General features: G+C 44.3%; 1 protein-coding gene across 4 annotated transcripts in view; it reads left to right on the plus strand.

The window, feature by feature from the left end:
* Positions 1-20120, plus strand: part of LOC129822895 (phospholipid phosphatase-related protein type 5-like) — a 123854-nt gene that overhangs the window by 27740 nt on the left and 75994 nt on the right. Inside the window, exon 1 of one of the 4 annotated variants that reach the window (XM_055881404.1) lies at positions 19604-19681. The exons of the other annotated variants lie outside the window; for them this stretch is intronic. Coding sequence (XP_055737379.1) covers positions 19670-19681 — 12 coding nt within the window. The 5' untranslated portion in view covers positions 19604-19669. Of the gene's footprint in view, positions 1-19603; positions 19682-20120 lie in introns of those variants that run through there. 4 annotated transcript variants of the gene reach the window in all.

Below are 20120 nucleotides of genomic sequence, written 5' to 3' on the forward strand. Positions count from 1 at the left end.
GAAAGGTCTTACACCACAATGGTGGTCACAACTAGTTTTCGCTTTGCAAAATCCCCATCATTTTGGGTAAGATATTGCATCTCCAAGATAAAGGCAATACATAATCTTATCATGTACGATAATAGTTTATTCTTGGAGATTCTGCAGAACAAATTTGAACTGCTGCCGAAACACAATTGTGTCCAATAAAGGACATGTTTATTGCAATACCTATTATGGATGTGATTGTCGAAGGAAGGTTGTTTGATCTTGGTAATAATGGCTTAAGGCAGACAGAATCAAGATCCGCAGTGGTAGAGATTGTACTCATGATTGGAATCTGTAACAATCTGAAACCCTTTCCTGTTGAGACAACAAGTAGAATGTCTGGTATAATTTCTACATCCTTAGAACTGTAGATGTTCCATGTGAGTTCTCCCATGTTCTAAGTTTTCACAGAATTAAGCTTTGCACAAGGGAAGGAGACGCCAAAGTGTACGTAAACAGGCAGAGAGAAAATAAGTTGGCTTGGAGCGTTCAACATATTTGCATGTATTATTAATTACACAGTTAATGACCCCAGGGATGAGTCTTGATGAGCTTGATCTACTTAGTAATTATCTTCTTACAGTATCTATCAGTCACTAGAAAAAATCCCTGCTACAACAGTGATGTCTACACCAAGATAGAGATAGCAATATAAATACAGTAGACTACAGAAGAGAGATACAGTGGCTACACCAAGACAGAGATAGCAATATAAATACAGTAGACTACAGAAGAGAGATACAGTGGCTACACCAAGACAGAGATAGCAATATAAATACAGTAGACTACAGAAGAGAGATACAGTGGCTACACCAAGACAGCGATAGCAATATAAATACAGTAGACTACAGAAGAGAGATACAGTGTCTACACCAAGACAGAGATAGCAATATAAATACAGTAGACTACAGAAGAGAGATACAGTGTCTACACCAAGACAGAGATAGCAATATAAAACAGTAGACTACAGAAGAGAGATAGTGTCTACACCAAGACAGAGATAGCAATATAAATACAGTAGACTACAGAAGAGAGATACAGTGTCTACACCAAGATAGAGATAGCTATATAAATACAGTAGACTACAGAAGAGAGATACAGTGTCTACACCAAGACAGAGATAGAGATAGAAATAGCAATAGAGACCAGGGGAGAGATACCTAATTCAGTATGTTTACAATTGTAACGGTCGTTCTCCTCCTCTTCGTCCGAAGAGGAGGAGTAGGGATTGGACCAAAGCGCAGCGTTGTGATATGACATAATGATATTTATTAAAGTAAAGACGAAACACGAAAATACTTCAACAAACTACAAAACAAATAAACGAACGTAGACAGTCCTGAACTAGAGAACTTACATATACACGAAGAACGCATGAACAGGTACAGACTACACAAACGAACGAACAAACGAAACAGTCCCGTGTGGTGCACAGACACAAACACGGAAAACAACCACCCACAAACAAACAGTGTGAACAGCCTACCTTTATATGGTTCTCAATCAGAGGAAACGTCAAACACCTGTCCCTGATTGAGAACCATATAAGGCTAATTACCAATGACCTAAACATAGAAACACAAAACATAGAATGCCCACCCCAACTCACGCCCTGACCAACTAAACACATACAAAAACAAGAGAAAACAGGTCAGGAACGTGACATAACCCCCCCCTCAAGGTGCGAACTCCGGATGCACCACCAAAAGTCTAGGGGAGGGTCTGGGTGGGCATCTGTCCACGGTGGCGGCTCAGGCTCTGGGCGTGGTCCCCATCCCACCATAATCAATCCCCGCTTTTTTAGCCTCCTCCCAATGACCACCCTCCAAATTAACCCCACTGGATTAAGGGGCAGCACCGGACTAAGGGGCAATACCGGAATGAGGGGCAACATTGGAATGAGGGGCAACACCGGATTGAGGGGCAACACCAGATTGAGGGGCAACACCAGATTGAGGGGCAGCTCCGGACTGAGGGGCAGCTCCGGACTGAGGGGCAGCTCCGGACTGGCTGACGGCTCTGGCTGGTCATGGCTGGCTGACGGCTCTGGCTGTTCATGGCTGGCTGACGGCTCTGGCTGGTCATGGCTGGCTGACGGCTCTGGCTGGTCATGGCTCGCTGACGGCTCTGGCTGGTCATGGCTCGCTGACGGCTCTGGCTGATCCTGTCTGGCGGAAGGCTCTGGCTGATCCTGTCTGGCGGAAGGCTCTGGCTGATCCTGTCTGGCGGAAGGCTTTGGCTGATCCTGTCTGGCGGAAGGCTCTGGCTGATCCTGTCTGGCGGAAGGCTTTGGCTGCTCCTGTCTGGCGGAAGGCTCTAGCGGCTCCTGTCTGGCGGACGGCTCTGAAGGCTCATGGCAGACGGTCGGCTTTGCAGGCTCAGTACAGACGGGCGGCTTTGAAGGCTCAGTACAGACGGGCAGTTCATGCGGCGCTTGGCAGACGGACAGTTCAGACGGCGTTGGGTAGACGGGCAGTTCAGGCGCCGTTGGGAAGGCAAGGGCAGTTCAGGCGCCGTTGGGCAGACGGGCAGTTCAGGCGCGCTGGGCAGACGGGCAGTTCAGGCGCTGCTGGGCAGACTCTGGCCGGCTGAGACGCACTGTAGGCCTGGTGCGTGGTGCCGGAACTGGATGTACCGGGCTAAAGACACGCACCTTCAGGCTAGTGCGGGGAACAACAACAGGGCACACTGGACTCTCAAGGCGTACTATAGGCCTGGTGCGTGGTACCGGCACTTGTGGTACCGGGCTGAGGGCACGCACATCAGGGCGAGTATGGGGAGAAGGAACAGTGCGTACAGGGCTCTGGAGACGCACAGGAGGCTTGATGCGTGGTGACGGAACTGGAGGCACTGGGCTGGATACACGCACCACAGGGAGAGTGCGTGGAGGAGGAACAGGGCTCTGGAGACGCACTGGAAGCCTGGTGCGTGGTGTAGGCACTGGTGGTACTGGGCTGGGGCGAGGAGGTGGCGCCGGAAATACCGGACCGTGCAGGCGTACTGGCTCCCTTGAGCACTGAGCCTGCCCAACCTTACCTGGTTGTATGCTCCCCGTCGCCCGACCAGTGCAGGGAGGTGGAATAACCCGCACCGGGCTATGTAGGCGAACCGGGGACACCATGCGTAAGGCTGGTGCCATGTAAGCCGGCCCGAGGAGACGTACTGGTGGCCAGATGTGTAGAGCCGGCTTCATGGCACTTGGCTCAATGCTCAATCTGGCCCGGCCGATACGAGGAGCTGGTATGTACCGCACCGGGCTATGCACACGTACAGGAGACACTATGCGCTCTACTGCGTAACACGGTGTCTGCCCGTACTCTCGCTCTCCACGGTAAGTACAGGGAGTAGGTGCAGGTCTCCTACCTGACTTCGCCACACTCCCTTTTATCCCCCCTCCCCCCAATACATTTTTTGGGCTGACTCACAGGCTTCCTACCGCGTCTTCGTGCTGCCTCCATTCGCCGGTATCCCTCCTCGCACTGCGCCAGAGAATCCCAGGCGGGCTCCGGCATTCGCCCTGGGTCGATCGCCCACCTGTCGATCTCCTCCCACGTAGTGTAGCCCAGATCCTTCTCCTGCTTCCGAGCTAGCTCCTCAAAACGCCGCCTCTCTGCTTTCGCTGCCTCCAGCTCAGCTTTGGGGCGGCGATATTCTCCTGGTTGAGCCCAGGGTCCCTTTCCGTCCAATATTTCCTCCCAAGTCCACGAGTCCTGTTTTTTTGGCCGCTGCTGCTGATTCCTCTCACGCTGCTTGATCCTTGTTAGGTGGGTGGTTCTGTAACGGTCGTTCTCCTCCTCTTCGTCCGAAGAGGGATTGGACCAAAGCGCAGCGTTGTGATATGACATAATGATATTTATTAAAGTAAAGACGAAACACGAAAATACTTCAACAAACTACAAAACAAATAAACGAACGTAGAGAGACCTGAACTAGAGAACTTACATATACACGAAGAACGCATGAACAGGTACAGACTACACAAACGAACGAACAAACGAAACAGTCCCGTGTGGTGCACAGACACAAACACGGAAAACAACCACCCACAAACAAACAGTGTGAACAGCCTACCTTTATATGGTTCTCAATCAGAGGAAACGTCAAACACCTGTCCCTGATTGAGAACCATATAAGGCTAATTACCAATGACCTAAACATAGAAACACAAAACATAGAATGCCCACCCCAACTCACGCCCTGACCAACTAAACACATACAAAAACAAGAGAAAACAGGTCAGGAACGTGACAACAATCATAACCAAGACACTTGACCTTCTCCTTTACCATGTCACAGAAGTAATATATTGTGTAAAGAATGAATGGCTGTTTATTCAATTTAAATAACACAGTATGTGCTGTATAGGTGGTAGTTTTGCTAACACAACCAGATTGAATCAGTACTGTATTGGTATAAACCACTATACTGTACATATACATTTCTATATTGCATGATCACACAAAATAGACTGTGAAAACTGTAAATGCAACAAACAGACATGTTGGTTATTTGCCATAAAGGAAGCAGTTGTTATAAACTAATGACAGAGTACTTCTAATAAAATATATGTGCCAAATTTCACAGTATATAAATGATTTACCCTAGTTTAGCTCATTAAGATTCACAGGCAACGCTAATGATAACAGTCATCACAGAAAGAGGCACCACCACATGTTTATTCATTCACAGCAGTCACATTATCATTCACAGCAGTCACATTACAGATTCAGGTGTCAAACTGCCTCTGACTCCTATTACAGTGACAACAGGAGAGCATGGACCTTTTCCATTTCTCCCAATGCTTCTTGGTTTCACTATTCCTCAGCCTGGCTGCCACTAATATTTACATTAAATAAAATAGCTAACAGGATCCCTTCATATCTTCTAGGTTGTGTTATAGACAGTGTTATGCATTTCTTTTGAAGTGTGGCACGGCAGATAAGCCTCAACTGCTTGAAGCGTGAAACTTTGAAGTTGTCCTCCGTTGCTTCGCCTTCTTATAAGTGGTGTTTATTCAGATGCGCTGATGAAATCAAATATATGCTGAACAGTAAACGGCATGGTGGATAGACTGTCTGCCTCGGGATATCTGAAGTTATAGATGTGTTTAGCTACAGTCTATTTTGCACCTTCCTGATTTACTTACATGAGGTACATAGTTGGCTATGTTGTTGAAGAAGTCAACGTGCATTTGAAAGAAAAGATTGCACCCTGTAGTTTAGACGTTCTTGAATTCTAAGTTCTGTACAATACAGGAATAATGTTGTGGTAATTGTACAGCTTTGGGCATAGTACTTCAGAGTAGAGATGGGAAGTATCTCTGTTACATGTATTTAAGATAAGTATTTTAATTACTTCTGAGTATTTTCTATACCATTTCTTTATAGCGGCCCCGTTCACCCTGTATTGTTATCAAAAGTCTGGTGGCGCTATGGTGTGAACAGACAGGACCCTGAACAGCTTATACCCCCAAGCCATAAGACTGCTAAATAGTTAATTCAATAGTTAACCAACCAGGACCATCTGCATTGACCCTTTTTCCACTAGCTCTTTTTCTGCTACTTTTTTATTATCTATCCTGTTTCCCAGTTATCCCTAACTATACTGTATGTACATACAGTATCTACCTCCATTACCTCGTACCCCAGCACATCAACTAGGTACTGGTACCCTGTGTATATAACCAAGTAATTGTTACCCATTGTGTATTCATTCCTTGTGTTATTATTTATATATTTTTTGTCTCTGCATTGTTAGGAATGCAGTAAGCTTTTCACTGTTAGCCTACAGTCGTGGCCAAAAGTTTTGAGAATTACAGAAATATACATTTTCACAAAGTCTGCTGCCTCAGTTTGTATGATGGCAATTTGCATATACTCCAGAATGTTATGAAGAGTGATCAGATGAATTGCAATTAATTGGAAAGTCCCTCTTTGCCATGCAAATGAACTGAATCACCCAAAAAACATTTCCACTGCATTTCAGCCCTGCCACAAGAGGATCAGCTGACATCATGTCAGTGATTCTCTCGTTAACACAGGTGTGAATGTTGACGAGGACAAGGCTGGAGATCACTCTGTCATGCTGATTGAGTTCGAATAACAGACTGGAAGCTTCAAAAGGAGGGTGGTTCTTGGAATCATTGTTCTTCCTCTGTCAACCATGGTTACCTGGAAGGAAACACCTGCCGTCATCATTGCTTTGCACAAAAATTGCTTCAAAGGCAGGGATATTGCTGCCAGTAAGATTTCACCTAAATCAACCATTTATCGGATTATCAAGAACTTCAAGGAGAGCGGTTCAATTGTTGTGAAGAAGGCTTCAGGGCACCCAAGAAAGTCCGGCAAGCGCCAGGACCGTCTCCTAAAGTTGATTCAGCTGCGGGATCGGGGCACCACCAGTACAAGGCTTGCTCAGGAATGGCAGTAGTCAGGTGTGAGTGCATCTTCACGCACAGTGAGGCGAAGACTTTTGGAGGATGGCCTGGTGTCAAGAAGGGCAGCAAAGAAGCCACTTCTCTCCAGGAAAAACATCAGGGGCAGACTGAAATTCTGCAAAGGGTACAGGGATTGGACTGCTGAGGACTGGGGTAAAGTCATTTTCTCTGATGAATCCCCTTTCCGATTGTTTGGGGCATCCGGAAAAAGCTTGTCTGGAGAAGACAAGGTGAGCGCTACCATCAGTCTTGTGTCATGAAAACAGTAAAGCATCCTGAGACCTTTCATGTGTGCGGTTGCTTCTCAGCCAAGGGAGAGGGCTCACTCACAATTTTGCCTAAGAACACAGCCATGAATAAAGAATGGTACAAACGCATCCTTCGAGAGCAACTTCTCCCAACCGTCCAGGAACAGTTTGGTGATGAACAATGCCTTTTCCAGCATGATGGAGCACCATGCCATAAGGCAAAAGTGATAACTAAGTGGCTCGGGGAACAAAACATCGATATTTTGGGTCCATGGCCAGGAAACTCCCCAGACCTTAATCCCGTTGAGAACTTGTGGTCAATCCTCAAGAGGCGGGTGGACAAACACAAACCCACAAATTCTGACAAACTCCAAGCATTGATTATGCGAGAATGGGCTGCCATCAGTCAGGATGTGGCCCAGAAATTCATTGACAGCATGCCAGGGCGGATTGCAGAGGTCTTGGAAAAGAAGGGTCAACACTGCAAATATTGACTCTTTGCATCAACTTCATGTAATTGTCAATAAAAGCCTTTGACACTTATGAAATGCTTAAAAATATTCTTCAGTATTCCACAGTAACATCTGACAAAAATATCTAAAGACACTTTGTGAAAATTTATATTTGTGTCATTCTCAAAACGTTTGGCCACGACTGTACACCTCTTGTTTACGAAGCATGTGACAAATATTTTATTTGCATATTTAATGTAACGACTCTCGTGGGTTGAAGAATGAGACCAAGGTGCAGCGTGGTAGGCGTTCATGATTTTTTTTATAAAACTGAACACCGCAACAAAATAACAAAGTAGAAAAAACGAAAGCGAACAGTTTTGTCAGGTAAACAGATACTAAACAGAAAAGAACTACCCACAAAACACAGGTGGGAAAAAGGCTGCCTAAGTATGATTCCCAATCAGAGACAACGATAGACAGCTGCCTCTGATTGGGAACCACACTCGGCCAAAAACAAAGAAATAGAAAACATAGAATGCCCACCCAAATCACACCCTGACCTAACCAAATAGAGAAATAAAATGGCTCTCTAAGGTCAGGGCGTGACATTTAAAGACATGGTATATGGGGGTGTAGTGAGATATCCAATGGGCTGGATGATTCTCTTCTCATCACTCATCTTGAAAACATATACTAAAAACGTGGAAATCAATCAAGCCGCCATCATTAACACAATGGAAAAATCTAATGATTTATTGTTGAAATATTGAAAGTGCGTGGGCTACGAAGAGAAACAAAATGGTTCAGTTTCAGGCCATGTGGCGGAAAGTGAAGCGGGCGCTAGAGATGGGGTTGTGTACTAGTGGGTCTGGGCAGCTGTGATGTTTGTATGATGTTGTTATTTGTATTTGTTGTATTCTTTATAAAAGATCAAATCAAATGTATTTGATAAGACCGTCTACTAAATGAACAAAACAAACTAAACAATTGCAAAGCATGCTGAGTTTTACTTAAATGAGCTCTACCCCAAAACAAGGCCAATGGCAGTACCCAGTGTGCTTTGCAGTTGTTCACTTTCACATATACTGAGTGTACAAAAGATTAGGAACACGTTCCTAATATTGAGATGCACCCCCTTTGCCCTCAAAACAGCCTCAAATTGTTGGGACATGGACTACAAGGTGTCGAAAGCGTTCCACAGGGATGCTGGCCCATGTTGACTCCAATGCTTCCCACATTTGTGTCAAGTTGGCTGGATGTCCTTTGGGAGGTGGACCATTCTTGATACACACGGGAAACTGTTGAGTGTGAAAAATCCAGCAGCGTTGCAGTTCTTGACCCACTCAAACCGATGCGCCTGGCACCTACAGTACTACCATACCCTGTTCAAAAGCACCTAAATCCTTTGTCTTGCCCATTGACCCTCTCAATGGCACACATACACAATCCATGTCTCAATTGTCTCAAGACTTAAAAATCTAACCTATCTCATCTACACTGATTGAAGTGGATTTAAGGTGTTTATACTGTTGTACGCTCAGTGTTTGCATTAACATTTTGGTCATTTATCAGACACTCTTATCCAGAGTGACAGTGCATTCAACTAAGGTAGTTATAGCAAGTAAGATGTTTCTGTAACCGTTACTGAGAATGTTGTTGCTGTTCGGCCGGCTACTTGCAAATGTATTTTTGTATTTTAAAATAAAAAAATACATGTATTTTAGTTAAATACAATACTTTGCAAAATTATGTTTTATTTTACTTAGATACATTGGTCTTTAGTGTATTTTGTAGTTGTATTTTTGTAATAGTAATTTGTAATTGATGCCCATCCCTGCTTCAGAGAAACATAATGTAAGTATTTTGCCTGTGTCATGGACAAAACATTATCCATATTTATGAAATATGTTTAGGTACCAGAATCTCAGAGTCATTTTCAGTAATTGTTATTTATGGTGAATGATTTGCAGATAGAATGATGGTGTCGTGTCGTAAGATTAAAAGTTGAACGTGTTTTGATGAGCTTTCTTTTCATCCTCTTTTTTGTTGAGAAGAAACCTCGGGAGGAACCAGAGAGACTCAGAGGGGAGTCTCATGCTGGATACAGCCAGATGTTGTCAATCACGATCTCAACCCTTTCATGTTTTAATTTAGTCCCGTTTCAATTGGACCATTGGGGAAGTTTCTGTAGCACACAAACACGCACACACACGCACACACACGCACACACACACACACACACACACACACACACACACACACACACACACACACACACACACACACACACACACACACACACACACACACACACACACACACACACACACACACACACACACACACACAGCTCATTAACTGGCCCTGGCGTATACAAGTTGATACCCAGTTAGCCCCCACGTAGGGGAGATGGGACAGAATGGAGCCCACAACAGAGAGCCATTTCCTTTGATATCCAATTCTGCATCATGTCGTATGCAGTGACAGTCCAACAGATTCTTCAGACAAAATAATAGTAACCATTTTTCGCAAAGGCAGTCGTTACACAGTTACAGCTACACAGCATTCAGAGGTTTATAAATCAATGTGATAAGGAACTTATCTGAGTCGTAGGGTTTCTTTCAATACGCGCACAGTGTTTGAGTCCCAAATGGCACCCTATTTCCAATATAGTGCACTACTTTTGACTAGAGCCCTGTGGAGAGCAGTCAGTGATGTCAATTGACTAACCCAGGTTATGGAATCAGATACCTTTCTCTCCAGGTGTCTACTTGGAATCACAGTATGAGTAACAGACAGAGACCCAAACTTACTGTATAGCATGACAGGCCCAATAATGCAAACGACAGACAGACAGTTGCGTGGTACTTATCATTAGTTCTGCCACAGCCTTAACGGATGCTGACAGGTGCCATAACACACAGACACAAACACACAAACGCACACACACACACACTGTAATGAATTGTTGTTTTACAGGGTTAATGTAATTCCAACAGCTGGATGTCTGTGAACACTATCGATTTAGTTCCTGCTTATGAACAGTGTAATATATTAGAATACATTACAACAAATAAACAAACAAACTAACAAATAATAATAATAATACAGTAATATGTAATCTGTAATCTGAAAATAGTGTTAAAATCATATGAGGCTTAAAACCTCAAAAAGTCTTAGCCATTTAATTTGTATTGAATTTGGCTTTTACTACTATAGCCCAGAGAAATGTATTGAATAACACATTCATAAATGGCAAAGAATCATAAGGAATACGTTTTTGAAGTGTCTGTCCTATATCTAGGAGATATAAGAAAGCTCAGGAAATATTGTAGTTTTTTCAGACATATATTTAACCCATTATTTTTCTTGTCACAAAACTGTTGTCACGCCCTGACCATAGAAAGCCTTTTTATTCTCTATTTTGGTTAGGTCGGGGTGTGACTAGGGTGGGTAATCTAGGTTGTTTTATTTCTATGTTGGCCTGGTATGGTTCCCAATCAGAGGCAGCTTTTTATCGTTGTCTCTGATTGGGGATCATACTTAGGCAGCCATTTCCCGACTGTGTTTTGTGGGATCTTATTTTTGTGTTGTTGCCTGTGAGCACTCCAAAACGTCACGTTTCGTTTGTTCTTTATTGTTTTTATGTGTTTCATTGAATAAACATGTGGAACCCATATCACGCTGCGCGTTGGTCCGAGTATGCTTACGACGATCGTGACAACTGTGATGAGAAGTGAAGGGGGAAAAAATGTAACAGCAATGGGCTGTGGTACTTGGAATATTATTTTTTGCAGGATAGCACTTCAAAAAAAGTGGCAATATTTGGAGAATAAAGTGGCAGTTATATTTCTAGATTAAAATAGGGGATTTGGTTAACTGTTGCTATACGCACCATCGTTGAAATTTCTGCAGTTAGATGATTTGGTTAACTGTCACTGTGTGCGCCACAGTTGAAATGCCTGCAGTTAGATGACCTGGTGAAATTATACTTTAGAATTGGCTTTAGTAACCAGGAAATCCTTTCTCTTTTGGCACATAATAATTGGGGACCTGACCGCCACAAGGAGTCGCTAGAGCGCGATGAGCCAAGGAAATCCCCCTGGACAAACCCTCCCCTAACCCGGACGACGCTGGGCCAATTGCATGCCGCCCTATGGGGCTCCCGGTCACGGGATCGAACCCCAGGTTGCAGTGGCGCCTCAGTGCCTTAGACTGCTGAGCCATTCGGGAGTCAAACTTCCATTACTATAATCTAACAACCAACCGGTCTAGCCTCTAGCCTCTATAAGGTGAGTAAGTGGTAGCCTATGTTAGCGGTGTAGCTGAGACAAATTGCCTATGACGAAGACGATGCCCCTGTTTTGGGATAACCTATGCATCCTTCATTCCTCCTATCCTTGAAGACATCACCGATAGATGGATTGTGAAAGGAGATACAGTATTACACTAGGCTATCAACCAAGTCATGCCAGATCAGTGATTATTTATTTATAGCCTACAGTTGAAGTCAAAAGTTTACATACACCGTAGCCAAATACATTTAAACTCAGTTTTTCACAGTTCCTGACATTTAATCCTAGTAAAAAATCCCTGGTTTAGGTCAGTTACGATCACCACTTTATTTTAAGAATGTGAAATGTCAGAATACTAGTAGAGAGAAGGATTTATTTAAGCTTTTATTTATTTCATCACATTCCCAGTGGGTAAGAAGTTTACATAAACTCAATTAGTATTTGGTAGCATTGCCTTTAAATTGTTTAACTTGGGTCAAATGTTTCGGGTTGCCATCCACAAGCTTCCCATAATAAGTTGGGGGAACTTTGGCCCATTCCTCCTGACAGAGCTGGTGTAACTGAGTCAAGTTTGTAGGCCTCCTTGCTCGCACACCCTTTTTCAGTTCTGCCCACACATTTTCTATGGGATTGAGGTCAGGGCTTTGGGATGGCCACTCTAATACCTTGACTCTGTTGTCCTTAAGCCATTTTGCCACAACTTTGTAAGTATGCTTGGGGTCATTGTCCATTTGGAAGATCCATTTGCGACCAAGCTTTAACTTCCTGACTGATGTCTTGAGATGTTGCTTCAATATATCCACATAATTTTCCTGCCTCATGATGCCATCTATTTTGTGAAGTGCACCAGTCCCTCCTGCAGCAAAGCACCCCCACAACATGATGCTGCCACCCCTGTGCTTCACGGTTGGGATGGTGTTCTTCGGCTTGCAAGCCTCCAATTTTTACTCCAAACATAACGATAGTCATTATGACCAAACAGTTCTATGGAGCAGTGACTTCCTCCTTGCTGAGCGGCCTTTTAGGTTATGTTGATATAGGACTCATTTTACTGTGGATATAGATACTTTTGTACCTGTTTCCTCCAGCATCTTCACAAGGTCCTTTGCTGTTGTTCTGGGATTGATTTGCACTTTTTGCACCAAAGTCTCTAGGAGACAGAACGCGTCTCCTTCCTGAGCAGTATGACGGCTGTGTGGTCCTATGGTGTTTGTACTTGCATACTATTGTTTGTACAGATGAACGTGGTACCTTCAGGCGTTTGGAAATTGTTCCCAAGGATGAACCAGACTTGTGGAGTTCTACAATTTATTTTTCTGAGGTCTTGGCTGATTTATTTTTATTTTCCCATGATGTCAAAAAAAGAGGCACTGAGTTTGAAGGTAGGCTTTAAAATACATCCACAGGTACACCTCCAATTGACTCAAATGATGTAAGTTAGCCATTCAGAAGCTTCTAAAGCCATGACATCCTTTTCTGGAATTTTCCAAGCTGTTTAAAGGCACAGTCAACTTAGTGTATGTAAACATCTGACCCACTGGAATTGTGATACAGTGAATTATAAATTAAATAATTTGTCTGTAAACGATTGTTGGAAAAATTACTTGTGTCGTGCACAAAGTTGATGTCCTAACTGACTTGCCAAAACTATAGTTTGTTAACAAGAAATTTGTGGAGTGGTTGAAAAACAAGTTTTAATGACTGTAAGTGTATGTAAACTTCCGACTTCAACTGTATATAGAATATCATCATTTATCTAATAGTTATCTAATAATATCTCACCTATATTTCCATAAAGAAAGAGAGAATCCATCCATTAATATATTCGGTAACACTTTACTTGACACCCAGCGCCATATTAGCACCATACACATTATGACACGGTCATAACCATGTCGTAGTCTGTCATTACAGCTGACATAAACTGTCATAATATGGTCATAACATTGTCGTAGTATGTCATTACAGCTGACATAAACTGTCATAATATGGTCATAACACTGTCGTAGTATGTCATTACAGCTGACATAAACTGTCATAATACGGTCATAACCATGTCGTAGTATGTCATTACAGCTGACATAAACTGTCATAATACGGTCATAACCATGTCGTAGTATGTCATTACAGCTGACATAAACTGTCATAATATGGTCATAACCATGTCGTAGTATGTCATTACAGCTGACATAAACTGTCATAATACGGTCATAACCATGTCGTAGTATGTCATTACAGCTGACATAAACTGTCATAATACGGTCATAACCATGTCGTAGTATGTCATTACAGCTGACATAAACTGTCATAATATGGTCATAACCATGTTGTAGTATGTCATTACAGCTGACATAAACTGTCATAATATGGTCATAACACTGTCAAGACCTATATATTTACACCTCTTGTGACATATATTGCGTTATTTTATGGCTGGTTATGACACCTGCATAAGAGTATTTCCCTGCCAAGAAGTTTCCTTTCATTTGAAAGTTTGTTTCTGAAGTCCTTTGTTGCTGTTGTAATTCACTCTTTAAAGTCCTGTTTGTTTTTCATCATGTTTGAAATAACTTGGAGAAAATACACTTCATGACACTGTCAGTATGTGTCATCCTGTGTCACTTTTCTTCGACAAAGAAAATACACTTAATGACACTGTGAAGAAGCATTATGACCATCATAATCATATAAGCCAGATAGACCTATCAGTCAAAAAGAGGGTGTCTTGTCCTGCTCCTGAAATCTGCTCCATTCATCTCAGTCATCAGAAATACAGCATTGAGGTAGGTGCATACACATCAATGTGTATGCAATTACAATGATAATTTAACATGGTCAATTTCAGAAATGTTTTAAAAACATTAACATACTGTTAACAAGTACGCTATGGTGTAATGGAATTTTTTGCCTTGTGTGGTAGGTTTTGTGGGTATCGACACTCTTATGTAGGCATCATAACCAGCCATAAAATAACGCAGTATATGTTACAACAGGTCTAAATATATGTGTCATGACAGTGTTATGACCATATTATGACAGGTTATGACACGTTATGTCAGCTGTTATGACATATTATTATTATATTATGACATGGTTATGACTGTGTAATAGCGTGTTATGGCGCTGGGTGTCAAGTAAAGTGTTACCATATATTCAAACAGTGCCTCAGATTAGCTAGTTTGCGCATGCAGGAGTGGCCCTTGAGTTGCCTCTCCTCCCACAGACACCTGCGTAAAACCCCTGCTTCATTGTTCATTCCTCCCACAGCCATTGAATAAGCCATTGAATAGGCCTATAATTTACTTTCACTATAACGTACGATTAGCCTACAGGTTACTGTTCTCAGTTTAGTGGGCCTCTATAGGTTTATAATGTGTTGCAAAATAGAAGTGTTGTAGCGAATTTGGAGAGCAGCTTGACATGGGACACATACACACGCATAGCCCCCGGTCTCCAGGATCCCAAGATCATTTGTTTTATTGGGTGTGCTCACGTAACCTACAGTACGTGGCCTTTGTTTGTGCTCATAACACACCATGGCTGTTAAAATAGTGTATGCCTATAGTTTGAAATTGCCAGGGGGGAAACTTGGTGTGTGTTGTTGTGTGTGCGTGCGAGTTATTAGATAATTAGATTGATAAGCGTGAGTGAATAGTGAAGCTTGTTTGAATGAGTGTTTTAGATCATTGGATTGATGGCCATCTGTTTGTTTTGTCCCTACTTTTTACTGCCCACACACACACACCTGCAATCACACACACACACAACCCGGCCGTCTCTACCTATGTATGTAACCATGGTTCCTCCTTCTGAAAATATTATTATGTGCTAAAAGAGAAATCATTTCCTTGTTACTAAAGCCAATTCTGAAGCATAGTTTCACCAGGTCATCTAACTGCAGGCATTTCAACGGTGGCGGGTGTGCACAGCAGAAGGGAGCCAGGGAGACATGCAATTCCCCGTTTATCTTGAAATATAACTGAGACTTTATTCTCTAAATAAAATGTTGACTATTCTATAAATAAAATGTTGACTTTTTTCTCTAAATATTAAGTTTTTTCTAGAAATGTTGCCACTTAATTCTCAAAATGTAATTTAGACTTTATTTTCAAAATGTTGTCACTTTTTTAAAGTACTATCATGCAAAAAATAATAAGCCAAGTACCACCACCCGTCGCTCACTACTTGGCCCATATACTCTTCCGTACAAAACTACCTCTATACTTCCATTCGATTGTATGGGTTACCTTCAGATGAGTTCAGTGACACTTGTGGGGGACATAGTGTTGTTTTTATTATTTAGTGTTCTGACTTAAATAAATGTAACATGGACACTTACCACGCTGCGTTTTGGTCCGATCTTGACTACTCTTCATCAGACGAAGAGGAATATCGTTACACATAGAGCAAAACGGAGAACACCATCGTGTTCGTGAGAGCCTCCCCTTTCCATAGAGTGGTTCCTAATAGTTAGGAATCTACAGATGTTTTCGTGAGAAGACCCATTTTCGAGATGTCTCATGGTCTGACAAACATCGCTGTAGCTCGGTCAATTTCCAACGCAGATGCGGAAGGCCGCCATGGGCGGATGCGGTGGATACCACGCTGCGTTTTGGTCCGATCTTGACTACTCTTCATCAGACGAAGAGGAATATTGTTACAGAACAACCCACCACGAAAGGACCAAGCAGCGTGTTAGGAAGGAGCAGAAATTGATGGACTCCTGGACATGGGAGGAAATTTTGGACTGCAAGGGACCTTGGGCACAGCCGGGAGAGTATCGCTGTCTTAAAGAGGAGCTGGAGGCAGCCAAAGCGGAGCGGCGACGCTAAGTGTAGTTAGCTCGAGGAGAGGTGCACGAGAGGCAGTCCCAGAATTTTTTGGGGGGGTGCACACGGGGGGGTTGGCGGAGTCAGGTAGGAGACCTGAGCCAACACCCCGTGCTTACCGGGTGGAGCGTCGTACTGGTCAGGCATCGTGCTATGCGGTGGAGCGCACGGTGTCTCCAGTACATGTTCATAGCCCGGTGCGCTACATCGCAGCTCCTCGCATCGGCCGGGCTAGAGTGGGCATCGAGCCAGGACTGGTTGTGCAGGTTCGTTGCTCGAGACCTCCAGTGCGCCTCCACGGCCCAGTGCATCCGGTGGCTCGGCCAAGGACAAGGCCTCCTTCATGTCTCCCCAGCCTGGTGAGTCCTGTGCCTGTGCTAAGCCCTAATTCTCCTGCATGTCTCCCCTGCCTGGTGAGTCCTGTGCCTGCTCCCAGAGCCAGGCCTCCTGTGTGCCTCTCTACTCCAGTGATGATCCATGGCAAGAAGCCTCCAGTGATGATCCATGGCACGAAGCCTCCAGTGATGATCCATGGCACGAAGCCTCCAGTGATGATCCATGGCAAGAAGCCTCCAGTGATGATCCATGGCACGAAGCCTCCAGTGATGATCCATGGCACGAAGCCTCCAGTGATGATCCATGGCAAGAAGCCTCCAGTGATGATCCATGGCACGAAGCCTCCAGTGGTGATCCATGGCACGAAGCCTCCAGTGATGATCCATGGCACGAAGCTTCCAGTAATGATCCATGGCACGAAGCCTCCAGTGATGATCCATGGCACGAAGCCTCCAGTGATGATACATGGCACGAAGCCTCCAGTGATGATCCATGGCACGAAGCCTCCAGTGATGATCCATGGCACGAAGCCTCCAGTGATGATCCATGGCACGAAGCCTCCAATGATGATCCATGGCACGAAGCCTCCAGTGATGATCCATGGCACGAAGCCTCCAGTGATGATCCATGGCACGAAGCCTCCAGTGAGGATCCATGGCACGAAGCCTCCAGTGTTGATCCATGGCACGAAGCCTCCAGTGTTGATCCATGGCACGAAGCCTCCAGTGAGGAGTTATGGCACGAGGCCTCCAACGAAGGCCGTCAGTCCGGAGCCTCCAGCGTCGCCCTCTAGTCCGGAGCCTCCAGCGTCGCCCTCTAGTCCGGAGCCTCCAGCGACGCCCTCTAGTCCGGAGCCTCCAGCGACGCCCTCTAGTCCGGAGCCACCAGCGACGCCCTCTAGTCCGGAGCCTCCAGCGACGGGTTTCAGTCCGGAGCTGCCAGAGTCTCCCTCCTGTCCGGAGCAGCCAGAGTCTCCCTCCTGTCCGGAGCAGCCAGAGTCTCCCTCCTGTCCGGAGCTGCCAGAGTCTCCCTCCTGTCCGGAGCTGCCAGAGTCTCCCTCCTGTCCGGAGCTGCCAGAGTCTCCCTCCTGTCCGGAGCAGCCAGAGTCTCCCTCCTGTCCGGAGCAGCCAGAGTCGCCCTCCTGTCCGGAGCAGCCAGAGTCGCCCTCCTGTCCGGCGCAGCCAGAGTCGCCCTCCTGTCCGGCGCAGCCAGAGTCGCCATCCTGTCTGGGGCCCGCTGCGAGGATCCCCAGTCCGGGGTCGGCGGTAAAGGTCCCCGCACCAGAGCCGCCACCGCGGTGAAATGCCCACCCAGACCCTCCCCTATAGGTTCAGGTTTTGCGGCCGGAGTCCGCACCTTTGGGGGGGGTACTGTCACGCCCTGACCTTAGAGATCCTTTTTATGTCTCTATTTTGGTTGGTCAGGGCGTGAGTTTGGGTGGGCATTCTATGTCTGGTGTTCTATGTTGTTCTATGTTTTGTATTTCTATGTGTTTGGCCTGGTATGGTTTCCAATCAGAGGCAGCTGTCTATCGTTGTCTCTGAATGAGAACCATACTTAGGTAGGTTCTCTGTCTTTGTGTCTGCACCAGACAGAACTGTTTCGGTTTCGTTCGTCTTTTTGTTATTTAGTGTTCTGAGTTAAATAGATTTAACATGGACACTTACCACGCTGCGTTTTGGTCCTATCTTGACTACTCTTCATCAGACGAAGAGGAATATCGTTACACATAGAGCAAAACAGAGAACACCATCGTGTTCGTGAGAGTCTCCCCTTTCCATAGAGTGGTTCCTAATAGTTAGGAATCTACATATGTTTTAGTGAGAAGACCCATTTTCGGGATGTCTCATGGTCTGACAAACATCGCTGTAGCTCGGTCACTTTCCAACGCAGATATGGAAGGCCGCCATGGGCGGATGCGGTGGATTGAGATGCAGGTCATGCAAAAAGCCTGATATCTAGCTTACATTGATGGATTTTTAATGGGGATTTTTTTATTTTGGCACTTAGATTTACTCACGGGTGCATCAATAGACTCTTAAGGATTTTTAATAACTAAACGTCCTGCTCTATCTTTACCCCATTTTATACTGGATTTATTGTGACCTTAGACCTCCCAACTTAGGAGGAAATCAACATTGGAACAAAAACACTTCACTCACATCTCTGGAGTGACAGATGGACTGTGGCCCTCAGATGGTGCTTTTCGTAAACACGACACCTCAGTGCCTCAGAGCTGACATGTGCTGTCCCGATCAGTAATTGGACAGATTTGTAGATCCTTCCGCATGATTGGATCCGTGGCAGCGGTGCGATGATGCGGCTCAAGTAATGGGCCACTGTGAATCGCCTGGCACATATTGTCTGGCCTCCCGTGGAGAGTTTGATTCTGACAAAAAGACCCCTGATCTGTAATGCACATTGGTACATCTGGAATAATGGGCGGATATTGGGAAGGCTAAACCCTTTAAAAATGGTAAATAAAAATGAAAGATTGGCCCACATTTCTTGCCAATGAGGCTTAGCCATAAGAGAGCCTCAAAGTTTGAGCACATTCAGAAATGTCTGTTTCTTTGAGACTGTAAAATCTGCGTTAGGCTGGCATTAATGGTAAAGGATATAAATTATCCTTGATGCCACTATAATCACCATGGCACACAGCCTTTCCCTCCCCTGATCCAGACAATACAGACAGCTAGAGAACAGATATGTCATAGTCCTGCTTTAAACTGGATCTTTTGACATCTCTCCATCTCCTCTGTGTACCTTTGATAGTTAGATCTTTCCGTAATTACACCCAAACTGAATGATACCATTAGAACCATGGATGGAGTGTCTAAGTGTTTGGTGTGTTTGTCCTCATTGACTCATATGCCATGACTGTAGATTAGAATAGAATAGACAGAAGATATACATTTCTCGGCATCCCACGGCATTATGATACTGGTCAAAATGTTGTCTTGACTACACAGGAAAATCGGAAGTGTTAAACTAACTCGCTGTTAATGTAACGCTTGTCGTGGTTGGAAGAAGAGGGGGACCAATGCGCAGCGTGGTAAGTGTCCATATTGTTTTAATACGAATAATGAACACTGAACAAAAACAATAAAACGACAAACGAACACTCCTGTACGGTGAAACAAAACACAGAACAGAAACTATAATCACCCACCAAACACAATGAAAAACAGGATACCTAAATATGGCTCCCAATCAGAAACAACGACTGACACCTGCCTCTGATTGAGAACCATACTAGGCCAAACACATAGAAATAGAACGATAGAACAAAACATAGAAAAAACAACATAGAATGCCCACCCCAACACACACAATGACAAAACTAAAATAAAGACATAACAAAGGAAATTAGGTCAGAACCTGACAGTTAAACTAACTCGCTGTAGTGTTAATTTTAACACTTTTGCAGTGCGTATATGCATCCACTCTCGACAGAGTGAATTTCACGCTTTCAAAAATGTTAACATTTAGAC

Source organism: Salvelinus fontinalis, chromosome 25, assembly GCF_029448725.1.
Source record: "Salvelinus fontinalis isolate EN_2023a chromosome 25, ASM2944872v1, whole genome shotgun sequence".
Lineage (NCBI taxonomy): Eukaryota > Metazoa > Chordata > Actinopteri > Salmoniformes > Salmonidae > Salvelinus > Salvelinus fontinalis.